Source organism: Daphnia magna, linkage group LG10 (genome assembly GCF_020631705.1).
Source record: "Daphnia magna isolate NIES linkage group LG10, ASM2063170v1.1, whole genome shotgun sequence".
NCBI lineage: Eukaryota > Metazoa > Arthropoda > Branchiopoda > Diplostraca > Daphniidae > Daphnia > Daphnia magna.
Genome location: NC_059191.1, coordinates 2,816,937 through 2,842,856, shown reverse-complemented (window position 1 = coordinate 2,842,856; position 25,920 = coordinate 2,816,937). Strand labels below are relative to the sequence as shown.

Below are 25,920 nucleotides of genomic sequence, written 5' to 3'. Positions count from 1 at the left end.
TGTAACCTACGATTTGGCTATAGCTAAAGTTGCCTTATGTATTCAGTGCATGGAAGCTCATACATATGACAAAATTTAATCCAGCTGGGTCCATTCCACATTCTAATTTCGTTCTTTAAAGCAGTCAGAAAGTTTATATTAGAATCATGTCCTTACTGAAAGGGATTAACTTTATGTTTATTGTTTGAATAATGCAACCTTTTATGGCTTTAATAATGCAAATTTTTTAAAAATTTGATCAAGAAAATAAATACAAAAGTGAATGTTCCTCTCTTCTATTTAAAATTTTCTTTTAATAGCGCCACATTTACGGCATTTTCGCATTTAAAAAATAAAACTGGGAGTTTAAATGTCAGTTTTTTATCACGTCTGATGAATATAAAACGGCCGATGTCACCGTCTGGTCTTACGTCTTAATTATAAGCTCACTTAGAGCTATTTTATGAAAAAAAATTACATTTCTTCAATGAATTGTGAAATGTCGCAATAAAGCGAAACTTGGAGACACACCGACTCGTGGTTTTCCCACCCTCCCATCCCAAACCAGATAGTCAAACCTTCTTTTAAAAGGTTTGTGTTAATTGTGACAAGGGCTCCCTGACTATAAAGCTGAACGAAAATGGTTACAAGTGTAATGCATCCCTGTGCTGGGAAGAGTATTACAAAGATTTAAATGTGTATCTGAGAGTTGGAAATAGGCTCGAGTTAAATCGGAGGCGAATTACCCACAATGATTGGTGTGTATTTACTTGACCAAGGCCATAAGGATTATACGGGAAAGGACATACAACAGGACAATAAATGGGATAGCGAGCCAAATCATAATGACAGAAATATAAGGGAAGTTGGAAGCTTACCGATGTAGCGCGAACGTTACGGGAGCGCACGGCGGTAAGAACGATAAGATGCGGCTCGTGGAAGCCAGAGCAAGATACGATTGCACAGACAGTTAAAGAAAGCGAAAAGCACGAAAAGTGCTCACAAAATAACAAAGTTCAAGAACAAAAGAAAAGACAAGTGTACGAACAAACTCACGGTTTAAATACTCTGCAATTGACGTCTGAACTTCTTGGATGTTGCGAATCGACTCTGTTTGTCAGAAATGTGGGTTTACAACGAAACCTCGCATTTCGGGAGTGGTCACAGACGCTGATGGCATGTTGCAACTCGGCACGGGCAACCAATCAAAAGATGTTTTGTTAAGAGATTGATCGTGACGTGTATGCAACCAATCAACCGGTTGTTTATTTATTGTGCGATATGCGCATCGCATATACGTCAGTTGCAGGTGTTCATCGAGGTCAGACCAAAGCGTCGATGACTTCATCTCCGAATTGACAAATAACTTTTGAAGGAAATGAGCATGAAATACAGTACGAATTGTAAACGTAAACGTAGGGGAAAAGGCGGATATCATAACTGAACAGGAGAGTAAATATAAGACAGTAAAATGTAAGCATGTTGAGTAAATATATTTTTTTAGTCTTCGTTACACAAGACTACATCACCCAGCATGCCGGGGAACCCAATGACTACAGTCCTTACGGGCGGCGACTTAGCAGTCTATGCCCACAACGAGGAACAACAAACCAGTCTACTCAGCCTCAAATAACTGATGAATAGACCAGTGATCTGTTCGCTTCCCCTCAGCTCAACAAACAACAGAGTGGGTGTTATTTTCGGCGTGCCAACGAACGACACAATCGAAGACCTACAATAGGCCCTAGCAGACCAAAACGTCACCCACGTAAAACGACTGCCAATGCGGAGAAACACAGAAGTACCATCGGAAACCGTACTTCTCACATTCTCAACGCCCCTACCCCCCAGAGTAAAGATAACATCACTAAGCTTCCAAGTCCTGATATCAGTCCCCAACCCATACGGATACCTCTGGTGCCAACGACTAGGACATAGAGAAGCGAGATGCAACGCCGCATAAAGTAGTTGTAGGGGAGACAACACTCTCTGGAGCAGGACTGCGTCACCAGGTGCGTCAATTGCGCTAGCCCATCTCACGATTCCAGCCATTACGACTGCCCGGCATACCTTGATTTAAAAAAGATTTTGAAAATTGCCTATTTGAAAGGCATCCCAGTAGGGGAGGCCCGCATGAGTGCATCTAGCCTTGCGAGCGCATCAGCTTATCGAACGGGTCCAATCAACGCGCCAAGAAATTGCTTCAGTACCGGAAGTCCGCCTGTTCAAGGCCCAATTAGAGGCGGTTCGGGAGGAAATGAGGCATCTCAGAGAGTCAAAAATTCCACATATGAGCAAGGAGATTAAGTCCCTGGCTGAAGACCTGTTGGTTACTAAAGAAAAAATAGCAAAATTTAATCAATGCTTTGACACCCTGGAAAAGAGTCAGTCAGTCAACGCAAACAACAAAATCACTCTTGTTCGACAAGCTGGAACTAATGATCGCCAGCATGACGGTACACCCCAGACTAAAGTCTCCCACCCAAACAACAACCCCGGCGCATCCAGGGGTCTTCCTCTCAACAGTAAGCTACCCAAGCAAGCCACCCGTACACCCACTTCTACGGAGACAGGAGAGCCGCATGCTCAACGACCCGCTCTCACCATGGGGGAATTCATTGATGGACGTATTCACATTCAAGATATGGACGCAGCTAATATGACTAGTATAACCAATCCCAACTTTTAATGTCTACAATGGAACGCAAGAGGCTTGTACAAAGCAAAACTAGAAGAGTTTCCATATTTCATATCTTTATTTAACCCAGAAGTAGCTCTACTAAGTGAAACTAACTGGAACAGTGGATTTGCTCCTAAGTTTAAACACCACCATATCCTTAAGAAGGACCGCCTCAATAGATTGGGGGGAGGTGTGGCCATCCTTATTCGAAAAACACTACACTTCACAGCTATTCACCTACACACGCGGGACACTGTTGAAGCTATCGGTGCCAGCATTATTTGCACAAACACAAAACAAATTGATTTCATATAGACGTGCGTCCCCAAAGGGGACTGTGAGACCGAAAACATAGGATACATACTGAGCAGGGACAATGATTTCGTGGTCGGTGGGGACTTCAACGGCCATCACTCGCTATGGGAAACTGCCGCCAACGAAAATAAACCAGGGAAATCCATACACCAAGCCCTAGTGAACATCGACAACGCATGCCTGATAACCCCGACTAATCTTAACCCCCACATAGACCTGGGCATCAGAGAATCGTCAACGATTGACCTGACACTCACATCATCAACGCTAGCCACGTCCGCAACAACCGTTTCGGACCACATGCCGGTAATCACTACCCTTAACGCCTCGCCCAGCAGAAGCTCGAGCCTTTTCGTAACATGGATGATGGACGAGGATAAGTGGCCTTCATGGAACCAATACATGGACGGGCTTCTCGTTAAACATAACTTCACTGCCATTACCGACCCGGAAACGGCCTTTAAAATGTTCATGGGTAGCATTAATAAAAGCAACATTAAATACTTCAAGAAAACTGATCCAACAAGGCAGCCAGAGTCATGCAAGGATCCAGCGCTGCGATGATCGAACGAAACATGCAAAAAACTCGTGAAAGCTGCTCGAAGGGCCTTCAGAGAATGGAGGGAATTGCCACTATCCTTCGGCAAACGCGAAAAATGGAAAAAAGCGGAAGCAGAGAAAATAAGATCAATAATAAAAGCAAAAAAAGAAGCGTGGAACACCTGTGTCTCCAGCCTGGGTCCCAATGACCAGCCGAAGATTTAGGCATTCGTCAAGAACAGGGCAGGCAAGGGTTCAGATCTATTCGCGAACGGTCGCGCCATCATCCTAAACGATACTTTACACAGCAATCCCAAGAGAAATCCAAGCTGTTCCTAGAGAACTTCAACAACATCACCCCAAGAAGGGTGTTACTAAACTCTGGAATTGGAACTTCCATAATGGAAGTATAAAATATGGAAGTCCAAAGAAAACTATGGAATTCAAGTATGGACATTCCAGATTTTAGGCTATTGGGTTTCGTCTAAAATATGGAAGATGAACTTCCACAAAATATTCTATGGAATTTAACTTTCATATTTGAATTTTTGTGAGCAAATGTGGTCTGTTACTTAATATTATAGTTGTTTGCCTATACTTGTTTGAAAAAAGAATATGAAGCTGCATCTATCTAAAATCAACATCCGAGACAAATCTTCCGTTGGAACGTACAAGTCAGACTTTATGCAGCTTCTGTCGCAAAAGTAAGAGAGATCCTATAAATTGCTGCTAGCGAAGCTGTATTCAAAGAAGTGGAATAAGGTAATATATAAAAAACGTCACTGGGTGTCGGCCTAGATTTATGTGGGGCTGCGTGGGCTGAACCGTCGGTGGGTTGCCAAGTTGAAAATGCGACCCCTCGCTTCGCTCGCCATTTCCCCTCTCTCTAGGTCAGAAGTTTTCTGAATTTTTGTTGAATTTATTTTATTTTCCATCTAATTTAAAAACGCTGCTCGAATAGAATAACCGAAAAACCTGACGTTTTCCACTTCTCTCCATGACAGCATCAAAAACAAATGACAAACGACAGCCGCCCTCGTCGTTTCTAAACAAACAAAAATTAAAAATTAACAAACCAACCTTTTATCACAAAAAATACCCTATTCCATACAGTTTTACATGGAGAATCCAACTGTAATAAAATTTCACCCAAAAAACGAATATATTTCTGGACAATGAGCCTCCAAACCAGTAGGCATTTTAACTGTGTTGCAATTTTCAAGGACTGAAGGATATAAGCCAACCCGCTTATATCTTATACGACTTGCATCATAGAGGGGCTACGATGGGTGTGGTCCTCACCCTTCTAGGGAGGGGGATGATTCAACAAAGGGGCTGAGATTCCAAGATACGAATCATCCCCCGCAACCCCCTCTGTGTTGCAAGATGTACGAAAAATTTACAATAGAAAAAGTTAAACAACATTTAGATTTATTAAATTGAATTATTTGTTAAATGAACTGTATTCAGTCAAAAATGACGGTTAATATTCTGCAATAAAAAATAAAATAGGATAAGGAATTCTTAGCATGCAAGCGAAGTAAGCGTTGCCATTTTGTCAACGATCATTTTCAAGGGCATAGGCATATAAAGCCAACGCCCTTTTACTGCAATTTGCCCTCCATTTAGCCTACCAGTTTGGAGGCTCATTGTCCTTAAAGATGTAAGATAAAGGCAAGCGAAATAGCCTTTTATCCAAGGAGAAATAGGACTGGTCAAAGGAGAAATAGGATTGTTCAAAATGTGTTTAAAAAGCAGTCCTATTTCTCCCAGTCCTAAACAGGAGAAATAGGACTGAAAATTTCCAGTCCTATTTCTCCAGACCTATTTCGTTTTGGTCCTATTTCACCGCCAATCACCAATCAGAACCCGACTTTCACGAACAAAATTTGAATTTCGATCAAACAAAAAAAATATATAATTAACAAACAAACCTACATATTTAGAAACAACCCATTGGCACGAAGTTGAATACGGCGAATCAGATAAAATAAATTAAAACGAACAACTCCCCTGTTTACACACGATAATTCTACCCAATTCGCAGCCAATCCAAACCCGGCTGGAACCCCTGGGGAAACAATAAACAGTTTGGGGCCCATAACCACGGCACAGCCTTCCATCTTTACCAAGGTAAATCTCTCAGGGATAATTTTATTTTTGTTGGCAAGTTTTAGTTACTATTTTTTCTTAGGATTTTGCGGAGTACTTCGACAAAAACATTGACGTGGATGTTAACAAGATGGGCACTTGGGTGTTATTCCCTTCCGGTATCAAACTCTTGACTAATAATCAATCGGAGTCTTTCAATGCCTCCATGAAGAGACTCATTAACTGGAAACAGCAGACCATTGATGTGATGGCCAATTCACTAAGGAAAATTTCCCTGTTTTATGCCATGAAAATTCGAAGAGGTCGGCTAGGATGTCGTGACTACACACTTTTCCCACATAGCACAAGTCAGTCCGTCGGATGTCCGCCAGATGTCGAGGTCGGATATTACGTATATCCTGTTGACATCCACCGGACAGCCCGAAATCCGATTTGGCTGTCCGACGGAGTTTATTTTTTTTTGCTTTTGACCGCCCTAGACAGCGCCGTCAGACATCCGAAGGACATCCGAACGGAATTCTTACGGCTATAATCTAGACATCTAAGGGATTATTACATATTAGGGTTATTTATTCATTTTAATGATCACTAAAATTAAATGTTCAAATACATAAGATTGTTGTGTTATTATTCGATCTTTGTATTAAAATGCTTTATATGACCAGATTAAATGAACATGAAAAAAACTTTGTTGCGCAACCAAATGTGGAACAGAAACTTAAAAAAAACAGAGAAAAAATAAAGGAAACCAAAATCATTCTTCTGATAATGGAAAAAAAAACATTGCAACAATACTGGGAACGCAAACCCGACTGTGAAATATAAACGAGAAAAGAGTAAAAGAAAACCAAAAGAAAAGAAACCGAAAACACTTTTTTTCTTCGTGAGTGGATGATGAGGGGATTGATGATGAAACTTTATAAGACAGGGACCGTGCGCGGTTTGTCTTTACAGTGTCGCAGCATGTCGATCATGGTGGATTGCACATCTGCCTCTGTAATCAATGGCGTATTACGCACCGATGCAGCAAAAAGATTAATATATAAACGAAGGAAACGGAGAACGTGAATGTTTAAAATAAATACCCATTATCGCTTTTCCAATGTTGGTATCTGATAGCTTTTTGTTATTACGATGTCCGAACCAGCTGAAAGATTTGCCTAGTTCGTTGGTAATAAGCCGCTGGGCGATTGATCTAACTATTGTTCTTGGGGAGTTTCCCCCTATTCCGATCAGGTGGGTTTTCTAGAAAAAATTAAAAAAAACAATTAACAAACAGATAAGAGCATTAAAATTAAGTTTAATTTAATTTTAAAACAAACAAACATTACCAAACGTTGTGACATGGATTTGCTTTTAAAATCGTCGTTGAATATGTCAAAATCATGAATAGAGTTCAGGGGCAGCATTTGCATGAAATCCTCGTCGGCATCTCCATGTGACTTTTTCATGGCGAAGGAACGCAGTCTCACTTCGACCGAGACGATCGAGTAAAGCTGCACCGATGACGTTGTTATCACGCGTGTCATGCCCTATGGTTACAATGCCACGCTGAAGTAACTCATCGCGGGACTCTAAAAGTATATTAAATATATTTGTATGAAATTTGAATAAATCTAAACGCTAAAGCTTACCTCCATTTCTGATCTCGACAAAGCTACTCCTTTTAGTCGTAGTAGAGCTATTTTTTGGAACTACAGAAACAGGCGTAGCTGTAAATGTAACGGACTTTGATGTGCCTTTTATTCAAAAAGGAAAACAGCGAACAATTTACAATTGTTATTAATCAAATAACTATCAAGCAAACGAAATATTACTTGCAGGTGAGTAATGGTCAATGCTATCATCTGATTGCGCATCGGAATTTGAATCAGGAAGTTTTAGCAAGGAGCACGGTGGTAGTGCATTCCCACCATTCCCACTTTTTTTGGCCGGTATTCCAGCAACGCTCGATTTATCTTTAAAAATAACACATTGAAATAAACGCAGAGTCATTGCAAGTAAAACTTAAATTAATTAACCTACTTAAAAGTATTTTACATGGAGGAACTGGAGAAATAGGACAACTGTCGTCATCCGAGGACGACACAATTTCCCTATATCTTGACATCAGCTGTTTGCCAACTGTTGTCGAACGGTTTTGATCTTCCTAGATCTCTGGGTTCTCCTGTCTTTTTCATCTTCTGTTGTTGCGATATCCTCATTTTGTACTACTGTATTTTCATGTCTTCTAGCTTCAGCGTACGTTGCTAATTTTTATCAAAATTAATGAAAAGAAGAAAAACAAAAATAAAATAGAAAAAATACCGTATGCTTTTCTGACCCTAGCTGGATAAGACTCCCATGTTTTCTTCTTAGGTTCTTAACCTAAGTTTATAAAGCGTAAAACATCCTTAGACTTGAACTTAGGAGGCCACCAGCAGAATCCATTGTCGTACCACGATATAATAGGAAAGGTACACTCTCGCGCTATCCCAGTCTCTTGGAAGAAACGGCGGGTGTTCAGTAAAGGGTCCCAAGATTCCCCGCCAGGTTCGCTAGTATAGGAATAGTCTTCTCTCTAGTGCAGCAACTTTTACACCTTTGTTAAAAATGGATATATTTAATAAATATTGACTAATTCTATTTATAATGAATTCTGCACTAGAGAGAAGACAAACGTGTTTAATATAATGAAATAGGCAATGTTGCGAAAGGCGCAAATTTCAAAAAATTGTGAATTTCAATCATAAATTTAACATATAAATAATTGCCTAATCTAGATGAATTAGGTATTTAAGGATAGGGAATTAAATTAAGCTTAAATGAAATCAATTTCTGGACACATTGATTGGTAATTTTATAGATAACGAACGAAAAACCCCAATTTTTACTATACCCCCGAGAGGCGAGGGGCCTCCTATACTAGCGAACCTGGCGGGGAATCTTGGGACCCTTTACTGAACACCCGCCGGTCTTGGGGATAGCCGAGAGTGTACCTTTCCTATTATATCGTGGTCGTACCATGAAATAGGAACTACTTGCACCCACGGATCGTCGTCCGTCCCTTCCAATAATAAGAAATGATGCTATTCCACGAAAAAAAAATAACACCCGGTATAGCTCACCAGTTCATAGTATCACCCTATGTTTTGTAACATCGCACATTTATTCTACTCCTAGTTGAAATGCATTGTTACAGCGGTCTAATAGAAAAGTGTTGCGCCATAAAAAAATTAAAAAAAAAGTTCAAACTAAATAAAAGTAAAGTAAAATAGGATTAAAGTTCATTCTTTTCCCCTTCCCCGAATTGTTTCATTCCCTAAGTGTGTGCCTCCATCAAAAGAGGAAACACCGCAAACGTACCGCCCACTGCACAAGCGTTTCCCAAAAAGTTGGCAACATGACCGCCTTGCATTTAATTTCAGTCACTGGCCACGCTTCAACTAATTCTGATATAGCCCCCACCCTATATATTTCGTACGACGACGACGGTAGAGGATAAGAGAAGAGGGAACGTTTTACTTGAAAACGCCTGCCAATAATAAAATGACCATTCTTGCCTCGAATGATATTTTCAATCAAAACAATACAAGAATCAAGAAGATAAACACAATGATCAGGTCCCTTACAACATAGAAACCAGGGACCCAATTGCATTTCCTTAAATTGCTTGGAAAAGATGAGGGGGGGAATCAAAGGGCAACTATCGTGTTGTTTTAAAAAACATCCAGTGTCGATTTTACCTCTGATGATTTTGCATTGGAACACGCATTCTGGAATTGTCCTATTTCCAGTATACGTTTAACCACTTGTTGCAATGCTTGATTTGACTTGCGCAAAAGATTCTTTAAAGAAAAAAGATAATTTTCGAAAGGATAGGCTGAATAGTTTGGCAAAGCACCAAAACGCAAAACATCGTCACAAGTGTGAATCAAATTATGGACATTGATGGACAAGAAGTATGTGCCATGAATTGATTCACACTCTCTAACAAATAAATCTAATAATTACCTTGCATAATCATTGTGCGTTATGCAATACGCGAATGATGAAAGAATTCGCACGGCAACATGAAAAACGATAAAGTTATTATACAATCAATTAGGCAGAATCCTAAAAAGAACTACAGGACCAACACAGCTATTAAATAACCCAAATTCTGTAGCCTTGAAGCGATCAACAAACTTCAATGATCTCGTACGCCGTGCGAATTCTATTGGAATAAATTCGCTTTAAGTTTCTAGGCGGGAGCTCATGGAGTCTATTAAACTTTTGTGAAGTCTTCTTCGTAGGGGACCTCTAATCCACGTCAATAAAAGCTTTCTCGTCACCTCCAAATCAATTAAATGCATTGGATCACCTGGGAAATTCCTCGCCATATCAAGGTAGTCTAGGTTCTCAAGAATACTATCACCATGGTGATCCTCCTGATAAACGCAATTTCTAAAGGAATAATCAGTTCTTAGAACCGAATTTCTTTTCAAGAAAACGACCCTACCTTCAAACTCCCCTTGTTGGATACATCTCTCACAACCAAAATAACCTGCGTGGCCTTTAGTATTCAAATTGAACGAACGCGCAGGCGCGTCTCATATGAATGCGGATATTCTGAAAGATAAGCGCCGGCCATGAAAAATAAAACCACTTTCACTTAAAGCCTTAGCTTCCGAAATAATGTCTGTAAGGTATTCTTCTGTGGAATCAGGTTTGGCATCACCATGGTAAAGTCCGATAAGAAATACTTTTCTACATTTAGCATTGGTGATGATCCCTAAAATTGGCCAAAACTGACCACCGCTGCTCTTGGAAATGGGGAGACCATCAATATTAACAAAAATGTCGACATGATCAAGAGCACTACGAGCCGGCAAAACGTTTAAAACTGATTCCAGACCTTTTAAAATTACATTGTGGTAATACTTGCCGGGAGAAAGTGATTTTACATTGGCATTGCGAGGCGTTTTCAAAAGGGTTCGGTAAGTTTTTGGTAAATCTAATTCCCATTGAAATAAACGGAATATGGCTAGCAATGCATCAATTGCGTTTTGATGAACCCCCCATTGACCCCCCCATGCCCATAAAGCAAGAAAGTGACGAAAATTATGCAACCCCTTATGTTCCTCATCGTTATCACTTTCATCTGGTTGTGCACCATTGTCCATGTAAACTATCAATTCAGAGTCAATAACATATTAAGAGTCAGAAGAATCCGGAAAAGCATCGCTATCGATAAAAAATGTGTCTTCGGTAGAACCTAACACCTCGTCGTCGAAACAACTGAAAAAATCTTCAACCTCTTCTTCCTCAGCAAAATCAATGTCATTAATGGCATTTGAAAAATTCTCTTCGTCCGACGACTCCCTTATTACTTCAATATCCTCAGCATTACGTAATTTTAAACGAAGTTGTTGTAAATCTTTGTGAATCCAACGCCTCTTTGTTCTAGAGCTTGGTAAAATTCGATTGTTACTCATGACGAAAAGCAGCAAAAAGTTTGAGTGAAAAAAATTTGGCTATAAGAAAGTATGATCTTGGACAATGAAAAAAAAAACACTGAAAAAAAACACGTGCCAATTGCGAGATAAAAAAATGTGGCGATGGAATGAAATAATTGCAAAAGTAGAACATAAAAAGGCGATTGCAAAAAAAGGAATCGGGAATTTAAACGGAAAAGAAAAAGTAAAATAGATTGAAAAGGTAAGCTCCGGTAGGAAAAGTATTCAAAAGGAAAAAAATAATAATTAGCTAAGCTAATCAGTGAACCTCGCCGACGCCAAAGTAAAAAAATTCATTTCAAAAGTACAGGAAAAGGCGATTACCAAAAAAGGAATCGGCCATTCAAATGAAAACGAAAAAAAGATTGAAAAGGTCAACTACCGTTGCTAAAGTAATTCAAAAAAATAAAAAATTTGCCAAACGAATCAGTTAATCTTGCCGGCGTCGAAGAGCATAACCGATTTACCAGACTGTTGATAATCTTTTTGATGAAATTAAGGCTTTGCGACCATAAAAAAATTCAGGTAAAACTAAATATATATTTCACGAATTCATGATCACTGTCAAATTTTAGCCAGGTGATAATACGTCGAATTTAGAAGAACAAGCTGTGCCCTATTCTACTCCCAAAGACAGCGTGAGACAGCGAGCTATGGATATTATAAAGGAGAACAGAATACAACAAGTGCCGTCGCTGCAACACTGGTCAGTAGAAGGATCTTCAGGAGACATCTATGTCGTCAAGCTGTTTAAAGCAGGCGTTCGTCACCAAACGTGCACGTGTGCTGCAAGTGCTATTTGCTCTCATATTCTGGCAGCAATGTACAGCATTGATTGCGAAATGCTGTCAAAGAAAAATGGAAACCTTACAGCAACACAGCGAAAAAGACGGACACAGCAACGTTATTGGCGCAGTGGAAAGAAGCCACCGTCCAAATTAGAAAAGAGTTCAATAAGACGCAAAGAAAACGAATCGAAGAAGATGAGTGCTATGCCGAAGAGATCAAACAATTTGGATACAAAAACTGTATTGGATATATCGCCTAATTCAGAAAGAGGGTTCAATGACGGTTTTTCTCCACGACCTTCGTCTATAATCGATTGGCAAACAGGATTATCTCCATCGTTTGGCTCTCCGCCGAGATCTTGGACCGCAACTGAGCCTGGCCTTTTGTATCATGAGCATGACGGCTTATTGACACGTTCTCCAGCTGGTTCTCCTCAATCATTGCCATTAACCGTTCCTTTACAAAGAATTGCCTCTGTAGTCGGCTCACCGCACTCCATCGCAAAATAAAACCAGCCTCGATGCGCGATCCAATCAAACCCTAACAGAAAAGGAAATCGAAGAAATTGCTAATGGGAGGAACCTCAATTCCGAGCACATTAACGCGGCGATGGCGTTATTGAGGTCGGAGTTTCTTGAAATTGGTGGTTTGTACAATGTGCAATGGGGCCAGCATCTTAGTTTCCCAGTGATTGAGAAGAACCAATAGGTTCAAATTATCCACACCTCTCAAAATCATTGGATTACGGCTGCTTTTGGGTACGGCAAATCAAACTTATGACATAACTTATGATGAACTTAATTTATGATAGTTTAGATTCGCAATGTGTTCCTACAACTCACACAATTTACTGTGCAGCGCAATTGCGTCACACAAATGAAACTTCTTTTAAAGGCGCGTTTTGGCGTCTACCTGGTTTATCAGGAATGAGGTTGAGTTGCGATCAACCGCATTTTTGTGTCAACCTGGTTGAACTGAACCAATGTTTTGGCGACAACTAATATTTCCCCCCTTGGTTGAGGTTCAACTTCAACCGCCAGTCTATATGGCCGAGTTCTACCATGGTCCTAGAGCATGGTAGAACCAGAACCGAAGCAGACGACCCAACCTCTTTTTCTTTGCCGAATACAATTGTTATATGGCAACAAAGCATTCACGAATAATTTCAAAAAACTAGCAGACGTTATTATTATTATTTTTTTTTCATTTTCCCTTGTCCACATTTTTTCTTGAAGACTGGCGGAAAAAATTAGAAGGGGTAAAATTAGGAACAAGAAAATAAAAGAATTAACAAAACTTTCGAACCTGATGCAGTAATCAGTTGGACACACTGAATCGAGAATCGACAGCGTATAAATTATAAAATTAATAAATATCGACAGCACATAGCAGACAACCTAAGATAGAGAGAAGGGGAGAGGGGATACCGCTGCCACATTTTATGAAAATTGTGGTTTTCGCCGAATAAGGAAGTGGTGGGCGTGACTTCGGCTTAACTTTCATTATAATTAAACTTGGTTTTAAACTTTTGTAACAATAATTCCATTTTGGTTCAACCTTATGGTTGAGTTCAACTCAACCAGGTAGACGCCAAAACGCGCCTTAAGATTAGTTTAATGCCGTGTGAAAAGCAGGAAGATGGGTTTAACTTCAGAACTTTTGCTATTGCATTTGCAACAACTCTATCTTTCAAATTAATTCCATCCGAGCTTAGATTTGAAAAGAAAAATATGAGGCAACATTTAATTAACTGTCTTTTGGAAGAAAAAATGAAAACTTTTCCTGTCATCGGCCCCCGCAGGAATTCAAATTAGCGGCCTCATAAACAACTTAGCATAGACTTTTACTTTACTTGTAAAATGCCGTTTAGTGTGAACGATTGTGGGGTCCCAGAAAAGTACAGAAAAATAGTTCAATGTATCTCATGCAAGATGTGGTATCATCCTCAATGCGAGTCTATTTCTGATACCATTGTTGGTAATAAAAAAAGCTTATGGTATTGCTCTCAATGTCGAGCTCGTAGGCGTTAATTCCAATTAGTGGAATTAACATCTAAAATATTACCAAGTATAACCCGCTACTCAGAAGTTATGAAAACAATGCCGTTTCTCAAACAGTGCAATTTGATTGCATTACTTATTTATAGCATTTCATTTTTTATTGCATATTTTGGCCTGGTTAATATAAAGAAATGTAATGTTTTGTTTAAGAATTAAATAATCAAGGATTTCTGCTGTTCTTCATATTTTTTGTTTCATTTCTTAATTTCCAGATTTTCCCAACTCCACTTCCATAATTTAGGCTGTAAGTTCCAGATTTTTGGACAGCTAACACCACCTAGCGTATTCCATGGTTTTCGATGGACTTCCATATTTTATACTTCCATTATGGAAGTTCCAATTCCAGGGTTTAGTAACAGCCCCCCCCCCCAAGAATATCCCCACTAACAGGATCTTCGAGTCCCCGCGAAAACGACAAGATCTATTTGCAAAGCCCCAATATACTCAACGACCTGATCACACCAAAAGAGGTCGAGAGAACCATCCCAAAATGCAAAAGCAATGCAAGAGACCTGGACCTCATTCAAAATTAGATGTTGCAGAACCTTAGCCTCGCGAACAAAGCCCACCTCCTATACATTTTCAATACGTTACTGTCGAAAAAGTTTGTCCCAGCTCAATGGAAAACAGCAGTGCACCCCACGAGGGGCAGCATACCTCTCGTAAAACAAGGAAAACCAGCTGAAGACCCGAATTCCTACAGACTAGTGTCGCTCACTTCATGCCTGGGCAAGACCCTAGAAAGAATCCTGTCCAACCAACTTCACTGGTACCTGGAGGCCAAGGGCTTCATCAACGTCGCCCAGGCAGGATTCAGGAAAGGGTGTAGCACGACGGACCACATCGCCAAACTAAACAGCGACATCAAGCTCAGCTTCAACATGAAACGATGCACTGTAGCAACGTTTTTGGACCTTAAAAAATCCTACGACACAGTCTGAGTACAGGAATTGATCTATAAGATGACGAAAATTGGGGTCTCACGACCCTTCCTAGGTTGGATCCAGGAATTCCTATCCGGGCGGAGCATGCGCGTCATAATAGAGAACAATGCCTCCCAGATCAGGCAAGTGGAAAACGGATTACCTCAAGGGGCAGACGCGCATTCCTCACCCCAATTTTATTCAACATCATGCTGATTGACTTTTCTTCGCCTACCCCTGAGGTAAAAATCCTACTCTACGCGGATTACGTCACCCTATACACCCAAGCAAACCGCCCAGAAACGCCGAATTAACACTTCAGCCGGTGCTCGACCGCGTTTACCGATGGGGATGGAAGTGGAAGTTCACATTCGCTCTTCACAAGAGCCTAAAAACCTGGCAATAACCCACTACTGTTCTTGAACGGCCAGCGCATCCAGTCCCAAGCCACCTTAAAATTCCTAGGAGTATGGTTCGACTCAAGCTGATCTGGAAGTTTCACATCAACTACGTTGCTAACCGCTACATTCGATTGAAAAACTTGTTCGCAATAATTGCCAAGACAAACCCAGGTCCAATAGCCAAGACACTAGTTATGCTATATAAAAGCTTGGTCCGCAGTCTCACGAACTACGGATCAATAGCATACGGTAGCGCAAGCAAATCTTACCTAAGAAAAATAGACGTCATCGGCAGGACGATATTAAGGACCATTCTGGGGTCAAGACAATCCACGCTAGTGGAGATTTTGTAAGTGGAGACGGAAACAGAACCTTTACAATGGAGAACCAGCTAGCTCACCCGGAAATACCTAGCGCAATTGAGCTACAAACCCCGGAAACCGATGTATGGCTCGGCCAAGTAACTCCTATCCAAAACCTACGAGTGGAAACCCAGAAGTACCCCGGGCATATTCAGAGAGGCCAGACCTTTGGAAAACTTAGGGGTAACCTTATTCCCACCCCAACCCGAGGTGCCGTTCGAGTACAAACACCCGCCACCCAGTAGGCTTCCAGATGGCAGAACCGCTTGGTTTCCCTTGAGTAAGAAGATGGCATCAACATGCAGAGCAAAAACAACCACTATCTTCAACACCCTTAACCAGCAAGTACCGGACTCCACAATAAGGGTCTACACGGATGGCTCCAAATCGATGGACCCGACGACGACGGTTTTCGCCACCTACTTCCCAACTTTGAATTTCAAGAATGCGTGAACGCTAACCGCAGGCACCAGTGTCTTCTCGGTAGAGCTCATCGCTATCGTTCAAGCCCTAAAGCATATCTACAATCTTGACGATCCGCTTCTGGGGGGGGGGCCCAGAAGTGATGATCTTCAGCGGTTCAAGCTCAGCAATCAAAACCATAATATCAGCAACCCAGACCAACAACGAGGTGGTGAGTGACGCACGGGAGACAACAGCTAGTCTCCCGCTACACAAATAAAACCACCTTGACGCCTTCAACAAAACCACGAGACTTCGCACGTCCACTAGTACCCCAACGCTACCGCCAGAGAACCTTCTAGTAGCAACGAGCATCCATCAGCTTCAGCCCCCGGTACAAACCACGACCGCCCGATGACCGAGAGGCAGTATCATCATCACCATAACAAAATTAAAGCTACTCCCCCCCCCATCCTCCAATTACATGCAAAAGAATCTGATGTTCGTTCACCGGCGTACGCCGGTGCGGAAGGGCTTCTTTACGTAAAAGCCCAGTGCTGCAACAAGCAGCACAGCACCCATACCCTAATACAATACATTGGTGTTTTATTGTTAATCATCCTTTTAGCAATGCACGTAATTCGGGAAAAAAGGACTGTGTAGGGGAAAGACAGATAAGAAGAAGAATAACTGCCAATATCGCTAACTTTAACAGAACTAGTAGATGGAACGGTACAGTTCTAAATGACGGGTAAGCATTCTTTACTGAGAAAAAAAACAATAAATGGTAATGTGCATTTGTACTATATGGTTGAATTTCCAGTGGCAATTGTTAACCAACCCAATGAAGAAGTGCAAGATACGAGTCGAACAACAGTGCACATCTTTATACCTCACCGTTACATAACGAAGAACATTTGCAAGATAATGTTAGTTTAAATGCCTTGAAATTCGATGATGAAGTGAGTCAAACGTTTCATTCAGACTCGAGTATATCTGACTGTGATACTGCTGACGTTGATTGTATTGATCCTGTTGAATACAATGGTGTTTACCAAGAAACCGCAATTGAAAACTGTCTTAAAAGAAGGATAGCTAAGTGGATGGTAGAATCAACATTCCGCGTATGCATGTCACTAATTTGCTGAAAAGACAACATAATGATGGTGTATTAAAGTTCCTTCCTATGGACTGGAGGGCACTTATGTTTCAAACAAGTGATAAAGTCATTTTGACTGATATCCCATCGGGTGTATACCATCACTTTGCAGTTGAACCATCGCTCTGCGCTATCTTGGTAGACATGGAAGAAAAACATTCATCCATGCGCACCGACTTCTCATTTCGTCAGAGCTTGAAAGGTCAACACCGCAAAAAAAAACAACCGCTGGTCGATCATAGAGGATATTATTACTGACATGGGGGGAGATGTCTGCTTAAACTACAAGCATGTAGGTTGTATTGGGGTTTATTAAAAAAAACAACTAACTGAATGTGTGTCCGGGAAATTTGACCGAACACGATTTTCAATTAATGCGATTAGAGTTATTTCTAATTATCGAGTCGGCATTCGTAGGTATATTCCAAGAGACTTCGCAAGAAAAACTGGGGCCTAAGAAGAACTTCCGAGATGAAAAGCTATGGAATTGCGCCTTGACCTGCTTTATATCTCCCCTGTTGCGTAGAAACCGTTTCTCTCTCGCAAAAGATACCAACATCTTCTTCTTCTTCACGTTTCCATTAAACTCTTAGTCCATAAAGATATTTGTAAGGAAAATTGAGTTTACGCAGACACTTTACTACATCTTTATGTTAAAACAAGCATCGAACTGTATGGTGCCGGCTTTGTTTTGATGTTCAGAAACATGGCTGTCTCGATGAAATCAGTTCCTTTCCATTTGAGAAAAAGCTACAATTAATAAAAAATACAAAAGTTGGCGGCCACTGCAGCAAATTGTTAGGCGCCTGGATCAGATTAATAAAGCTAATTTTAAATTCTCGATGAAAATTGTTTTCAGTTAAAGAGAATCCACTGCGTGGGCCTATTATTAACTAATAATATGGAAGCAACAGTAAAAAAGCTACGCTTTAAGCAATCTATGTTAAGCACTAAGACTCCCGATAATAGCATTTTTTGAAAACTCAACGAAACAACATTGTATGAATTGAAAACTTTCTTGAATTACATGGCAAAGTGTATGTCTTGGGTCACCGGTACCAACGATTAGAGAATATTTTTAATTATCCCTTACCTTTGATGATGTTGAACGAAATTCTAGCATCTCGGTTATCTACTGTACTTGAATCGTTCGCCATGAATGAGGTGATGTGGAAAGCCATTCATATTCTGACCACTATTCTAGAAAGTGGATTTTATTTGGTCCTTTGTTGAATCACACTGTAAACTAATTTCATTTTTGTTTTGCTTTTATGTTATAATAAATACTTTCTTGTATTCTCAAAATGATTCGTTTTTAATTATTTATTTACTTCCCCGAAAATCTATGGCTAGATCTAGATTAGCTGAAACTAGTGTTGCCGACAATCTAAACTTTTTAACGATATATCGATATTTTAAGATAAATGTTAGATAGTCAATATTTTTAGATATATCGTTGTATCGATACTTTTCAAGTAGTTTTCCCGAGATTCAACAGATGGCGTATTGTCAAATACAAAAAAATAAAGAATCAATTTTTACCCTTTGCTGGATTTGAACTCCGAACCATTGACAAGCGAATGCTGTCTTTAACCACATACCTATTGTGTAGATATGTAATTGAGCCATGCAAAGAACAATTATTGTGTTACCGAATATCGATATAAATGGAACAATACAAATCTGAACTGATCATCGTCTGCTTTACTTAAGGTTAAACAGTGTGTTGCAAAGCTAGTTTGATCTATATTTTTATCGAATTTTACATCCAATTTCTTTTATTTGTCATGTTAAACGAAAAAATTAAAACGATTTCTAATTGCGAAATAGTCAAAACGCAAAGAACATGAAAAATAATAGTCCAGGAGCCAGCCTACAATGACGCACATTTTGATTGGCAAAAGGTTTGAAGTTGGAATATCAAAGAGGGGGGTGGGGGGAGTCTAAAAAGTCACTTCTGGTCCGCCAGAGCGGCCGCGTCTAAGCGTGACATGTTGCCAAAGTCGGCGTGAAATACAAAAAATTGCAGATTCTTTGGCAAGAAAGAAACTTATGCCATTTCATAGAAATAATAATGATACGTCTATTAATACAAGACCAGACGTGTTTACAAGTCGTAAATATTAAACCAGACACAGTTAAAGATAGGGGGTTTTGGTGAAATTTTGCACATTTGTTGGCATGTATAATAAACATACAAAAAAAAAGATCAAATCATGATCAACACAATGGCGTAAGACCAGACATCATTAGAAGTCGTTTTAATTAAACCAGACGTAATTTTGATGGTGAATTTGACAGATACGCCATAGATTTCCCGTACGGCAACGTCGCAATATGTACGCGGGGATTTCAAATTAATTTCAGTAGGACACTTTAGTGTGTCTCGTATCACTAATGAAAAATATAGGTGTTAATATTTAGAGATAGATTTTTAAAAAATAACTAACTAATTATTTATTACCACGGGAAACCGGAAAAACGTTAGTAACAAATTGGCAATGCTTGAATTTATTCTGTGACTAGTTTTTTTTATTCAGTCGTAGGCTCGTTCAATATTTTAAAATTGGAAATTTATATCGTGTAACATTAGAATACAGTCACAAAATGTGAAATGACGTCAGCAGTTTTAGAGAGGCAGTGTGTAATTCACGTTGTTGACTGTTCAGAAACTATTCGGATTTTTGGTGAAAGCCAACTTAAAAAGTGCCAAGATGCACAACTTGTTTATAAATTTCGTGAAAAATCAAAACACAGTAACATAACAGTTCCAACATCTATTGACAACTGCCAAGGATAACACCCATCATGATACAAGATATTCACATCTGTTTCCAGTAAAGAGGTCCTATAAGCTCTTCAAAGACAAAATGTTCTCGATCAAGCTGCCAATCAAAATTCTAGTCAACCAGATAGTTTCTGGCTTCTTTAATGTTGCTTTATTATAATTTAGCAATATGAAACCATGTTCTTTGTAGATCAATCTTCAACATCAGAAACCTCTCGCTCTGCTATGACCAGCACTCCTGGCCATAGCAGAGCTCTCAGATCTGGAAAAGAAACACACACAGTTAATACAAGAACTGGTGTCTTTTCAAAGAAGTGTCTTTTCTGCAGTAAGTCCAGAAAGCAGCTAAAAAATAAATTTGAAATTCTGGTTACTTGTTCTACAGAAACAATTAAGGTAAACATTCAAAAATATCAAACACATTCAACCACCGTAACACTTAGCTCATTTTTGTACAGGCTGGTATTGTAAAGGAAGCACGAATTCTTGATGATGTTGAAATGCTGAGAAAAATCGGAAATACTGAATCTTCGTTGGAATTCGTTTGTAAGGAAGTTATGTATCATAACTCATGCCGCAAGAAATATTCCTATGAAGCGAGGGCTTCTTTAAAAAAAAAGAAAGTGAAAGGCAATCAAATTGGCTGAAGTTAAGAGAAATAAAGGAAAAGGCTTTCGAAACATCAGTCTAGTTTATTCAATCCCACGTACTGGAGAAACGAGAAGTTCACCGCGTAAGTGACATCTCAAATCAGTATCGCATGTTACTTTGTGAACACGAATTGGATTACCACAACGCTGCAACGCATAGAACATATTTGTTCTTAGAGAAGTTGAACTCTCATTTCGGTGACAAACTAAAGACTGTAAACCATTCCTCAAAAGGTGTTGGAAAAATTATATTTTCCTCCAAAATGTCGACAGAGCAAGCTATTTTAACTTCTTTTGACATGTCTTTCTCTGCGGTTTTTAAGGTAATAATTTGATTGAAAAATGTTATGCTGTTTGCCCGTTAATATAACCCTATTTTATAGGTGAAAGAGGCGGCTTTTATTACTCCGAAATTTAATACTGAAGGCACCTCGCAGTCCTCTGCCTCAAAAACTGAATGTGAAACATATCATAGAAGGAGAAGTGCAGCCTCCAGAACTGCTATTAACATTTTTCGAATGTTTGATATCGGGTAAGTCGTAAATTTTTCAGCGCTTAATAAACATTCTTGGAGTACCTTTTTCATGTTGTTTATGTATAAGTTGTAATTGTAGGTGTGCATCAACGTTCAAAAACTGTTTCCGGAAAAAGGTCAAGGAGGATTAAATCACTGGCCGATGATTCCATCATCGTCGTCACAAATGGATTATTTAAGCCAGCAAAGCATCTCTTGCTGGGAATGTATTTAAAGTCTGCAACAGGTATGACTTATTATTGAACAACTGACTTATACCAATTACAGTTTACTAAATTATGTATACTTTACATGGAAACGCGAAGTTCTAAACGTTGTTAATCGTTACGGACAGTGTATAAGTTACACGACAACCGAAGAAATCGAAATGGAACTAACTTTTAACGCTTCTGAACCATCACGGATGCTTCCTGATGGAATGCATCGCCGTTCCGATCTCCACACTGGTGTGGCATTCGACAATTTAGATCTCTTTGTAGAAACTTTAACCGGGAAAAATACTCTACATGATACTGTGGGGATTCGTGACGCAAGATATTCCGTATAACGACGACAATTTATTTAATGAGCAAGATAAGACGGAAGGCTACAAAGAAGACGACATTGTACAACCCAAAAGACGACGAAGAACTTACGTAGTTATTAACGATACAATGAAACCGTATCACAAGCAAACAAAGATGTCAACTGAATCCATGCTTGGATTAGAAGATCAAAGACGAGCTTTAATTCCAGGCAGTCTACAAACCGCTCGCAAATTGCATTTCATTTGGATGGCGTCATTAACCATGGAAGTTCCAAACACATCGACGTGGACAGGTTGGAATTCCTTATCAACTCCGAAAGATAGTCTCCCTCAACAGCGAGTCCTTTACCTGCCACAGATTAACGCCTCTCCTACTAGGGCTGACGTCATTATGGAAACCATGCAAAGGTCACTTCGGATTTCGGACGAATGTGATCAACAATATATTTCTGTGACGAATGACCTCGCAATAGCCAAAATAGCTTTGTCAATTCAAGCTGCTGAAAGACCAAGAATCAACAAGCTATTTATCCAATTGGGAGCTTTCCACATTCAGCTATCATTCTTTAAAGCTGTGGGTAAATTTATCGCCGAGTCTGGGGGTCCGTATATTTTGACGGAAAGCGGAGTTCTGGCTGAGGGATCCCTAAATGGATTTTTAACTGGAAAAAATTACAGCCGTTGCAATCGCATTCATTCGCTGTTCGCTGTGGCGCTTGAAATTCTCCATTTCAAATCCTTTCTAAAACAGGAAAATGACTCTGACGAAGAACACCACATCAGAAGACTATTGCGCCAAATAGAAAAGACAGATAGGAACGACACTCCATTACTGCAGTCGATTCCGCCGGAATTTGATGAAATTTTTCAAAGGTATCATTTCTAAGTGTGTTAGGGTTCAATGATGTCATTATTATTATATTTTAGATATCAGATCTACCGACTTACAACGGCTAACGGTGGGCACGGCGCAACCGCAAAATACTGGCTAGTCTACATAGAGCTTATCGCTCTATACCAGGAATTTACAAGAGCCATACGCACCGGAGATTTTTTTATCTACACTCATCTTCTCCCAGAAATTACTAAATTATTCTTCGTTTTCAATCATCACAACTACGCTCGTTGGGGCGTGAGGTCAGAACTATTCCATTATTGTTAACATAAGTTCTACACATGGACGATTAATTTTTCAAATTGTCTCTTTAGATTCCACGATAACATGATGAAGATGGAAAATAGTCATCCCGGTATAACCGAGTATTTCGAAAAAGGAATAATTTCAATAAGGAGAACAACGAAGTCGTTCTCACGAATTCCCATCGATCTTGCACTGGAACAAACTATTAATGCTGATGCAGCAAGCTCGTCTCAAGGTAACTGGGTATATATTACTAGATAAATGGATATTTAATCAGCCCATTTATTCTGCAGGTGTTATTCATTTCACTGAATCTCTTCCTGCAAGGCAAAGGTGGGCTATGAGTCATTTCATTCGCACACAGCTAGTTTCTCATCTGCTGGACAAATTAGACTTGAAAAGAAACGACGGTGTTGCGAAAGAAACCCATCCCAGCAGAATTCGAAAAAACCACAAGCAACTTTTGGATATTTCAGAGCTACTAGCTTCTTGCAAGAACCCTTTCGATGTCGACTGCAGGGCTCACCTTATCAATTTTAGTACTGGAAAAGCCGCATCAAAAGAAACCCAATCTTTTCTCTTAAACATAAAAGCAAATGGGAGAAATGCGATGAATGATTTCATACTGCGTTGCCTTCGTGACCCAGCTGAATTTGAAAGACCAATCAAGAGGCAGACGATTATCACTTTCGCCGAAGATGGGGCTGTAGTGAAGAGAACAGCAAAGGGTGTAATCGAAGAAATTAAAATGGAACGTTACTTAATGGGAAACCTGCTGATAATTTTCTTGAAGGGAAAACTAGATATTGGAATTGTCCTGACTTATCCGTTAACTTTGGTGCTACTTGTATTTTGTTACCTTGATGGCACTATAAACCACAGGAACAAAGCAGTTTTATACAAGAATTTGAAGAAAAGAATTACCAGCGATACTCCACAAGAAACCGACGCATATATTATTGATGGATTCTTCTTCCTTCATTTAATGTCTAATAATCTTCCTTCGACATTCGAGGCCATCGCCCGCGTGTTACTCATCAAACTTTGTAGCTACAAAGGGAAGCAAATCCACTTGATATTTGAGCACATAGTTTATCCGTCGATCAAGGATTGTTAACGTGATCGCCGAAGCGATGGCGATCGATCTGTGGAATACGGAACCATTGGCAACAAACAAAGAAGACCTGGAAATTTTCTGAAGACGTTACGGAATGACAATTTTAAGCGTGAATTTGTTAAATTTTAACCACTGCTTTTGAAGAAGAGTCTCTATCGGAGATAATGCGTGACAAAACTCTGTATATGAAGGAAGGTTCAAAAAATTAAAAATTTTTAATTTAAGATTAAATTAAAAATTTTTAATTTAAAATTAAATTAAAATTAAATTAAATTTTTTCACCCCCGGTAAGTTAATGAAACTTGAACTTGTGAAACTTGAACTTGTGAAACTTGAACTTGTGAAACTTGAACTTGTGAATCAACTTAACAATGGCACCTAACCGAAGTCAGTGTTGGTTATAATCTCACACTCGATCCTGTTTCCAAAATGGAAATCACATCCTTTAGTGCTACTCAAAGTGTGATGTGCAACAAACTCTCCAAAGTAGGACCAACCGGAGCAGTACGAGCTCTATCGCAAGTCGTCCTGAGAACAGCATCCGCTCGTCTATCCACCTTCCAGAGATGGGAAAGATCGTTGAATTCTCCGTCAGCCCAGGTACGCACCAAAGCCACTTTAGCCGCAACATATCCAGTACCCGCATCAATTTCTTTGTCCTTATTTATTGACAGGCCTTATCGATGGCAGGATTTATCTACCGTGGAGTGGCAGATCAGACTCAATGTATTTCGTGCTTCATTGTCCTTTCACGATGGATTCCAGAACATGATCCTGACTTTGAACATTGCAGACACTCTCCGACATGCGAATTTGTACTGAACAGACAAAGCGAATCTGCGAATCGTATGCAATCCTCGTCAGTTCGATCGCAGACACCAGTTAACAAGGATGTTAGTCCATTGTCAGAGGCTTCACTTTGTAAAATATGTTACACTCAAGACATGTCCACTCTTTTTCGTCCTTGCGGACACCTCCTGACTTGTAAAGCATGTGCTGATCAGTTGTTCAATTGCCCAATTTGTCGCTGTCCTATTTTTGAGAAAATTCGTGCTTTTGTCTCTTTTGAATAGGTTTCCACGTTTTTTTTTTTTAACTATATCTCTTGTCAAAATAATGAAAAAACAAAGAAATTACAAGGAGCAATGTTTTGAATGGCACTGTGCTTTTTGCGATTGTAGTTTATAAATATGTCATACGTTAACAGCATCGAACGAGTATTATTGACTAACAAACGAATAGGAAATGGATATCAATATTTTAACGTCAGCGAAAAATAGACAATAAACCCCGATACAAATAGGAAACAATTGACTAAAGGCAGAGATCAATATAGATACGTAAAAACAGCAGCGTTCCATGGTGACATTTCCTCCAAACGAATGAGGAAAAATGATAAAAAAAAATCAAAAAAAATCGTAAAATCCATGATGGCCGCCGTCTGGCCTTTTCCACCAATTGAATTTCTTCACCCTCCCACCCACTTCACCCGCTTCTAGCCCTCTACCGATGAGACTCATTTCAACGACACTTGTGTCTCGCCCGAGCAGTGCAACATTGCAGAAAAAGGTCAACCATCAACCAAGAATATGGTGTGAAATTGAATTTTTCAGAGCTGAAATCGCTGGAAGATCCTAAACCACCGTCCATAGTGATGTTTATAATTTAAAATAATATTCATAATTTCCACCAAAAGTTATTCCTTCGATTCGATTGGTAATGCATTTCTTGAATCGGAGGAAGGAAGTCATCTCATGTCTGGCCCAGCTCAACTAGTGTTGGCGACTATCTAAATTTTTTAAGGATACGTCGATACTTTTAGATAAATGTTAGATAGTCGATATTTTTAGATATATCGTTGTATCGATACTTTCCAAGTAGTTTTTCCGATATTCAACAGGTGGCGTATTGTTAACAAAAAGTACAAAAAAAAGAACAAAAGTTTTACCTATAGGTGGATTTGA

At 39.6% G+C, this 25,920-nt stretch overlaps 2 protein-coding genes across 2 annotated transcripts; one reads left to right on the top strand and one right to left on the bottom strand.

The window, feature by feature from the left end:
- Positions 1-6,543: 6,543 nt before the first annotated feature.
- On the bottom strand, positions 6,544-9,632 carry LOC116934579. The gene is made up of 6 exons (XM_045179938.1): positions 9,620-9,632; positions 7,444-7,584; positions 7,261-7,365; positions 7,070-7,200; positions 6,713-6,871; positions 6,544-6,654 (listed from the first exon to the last, which is right to left on the bottom strand). The coding sequence occupies exons 1-6, from the start codon at positions 9,630-9,632 to the stop codon at positions 6,544-6,546; spliced, it is 660 nt and encodes a 219-aa protein (XP_045035873.1).
- Positions 9,633-24,367: 14,735 nt separating this feature from the next.
- Positions 24,368-25,045, top strand: LOC116934580 (baculoviral IAP repeat-containing protein 7-A-like). The gene is made up of 2 exons (XM_032942066.2): positions 24,368-24,556; positions 24,631-25,045. The coding sequence occupies exons 1-2, from the start codon at positions 24,386-24,388 to the stop codon at positions 25,027-25,029; spliced, it is 570 nt and encodes a 189-aa protein (XP_032797957.2). The 5' UTR covers positions 24,368-24,385; the 3' UTR covers positions 25,030-25,045.
- The last annotated feature ends 875 nt before the right edge of the window (positions 25,046-25,920 follow it).

What these genes read in the sequence shown, in the direction of transcription:
- LOC116934579 (XM_045179938.1), bottom strand. An exon ending in TGACCATTACTCACCTGCAA is followed by an intron (nt 7,366 to 7,443) that starts GTAATATTTCGT and finishes TTTGAATAAAAG; the next exon opens with GCACATCAAAGTCCGTTACA. An exon ending in CGTTCCTTCGCCATGAAAAA is followed by an intron (nt 6,872 to 7,069) that starts GTCACATGGAGA and finishes AATTTTTTCTAG; the next exon opens with AAAACCCACCTGATCGGAAT.
- LOC116934580 (XM_032942066.2), top strand. Translation starts at nt 24,386, where the DNA reads ATGGAAATCACATCCTTTAGTGCTACTCAAAGTGTGATGTGCAACAAA. An exon ending in TGAATTCTCCGTCAGCCCAG is followed by an intron (nt 24,557 to 24,630) that starts GTACGCACCAAA and finishes ATTTATTGACAG; the next exon opens with GCCTTATCGATGGCAGGATT.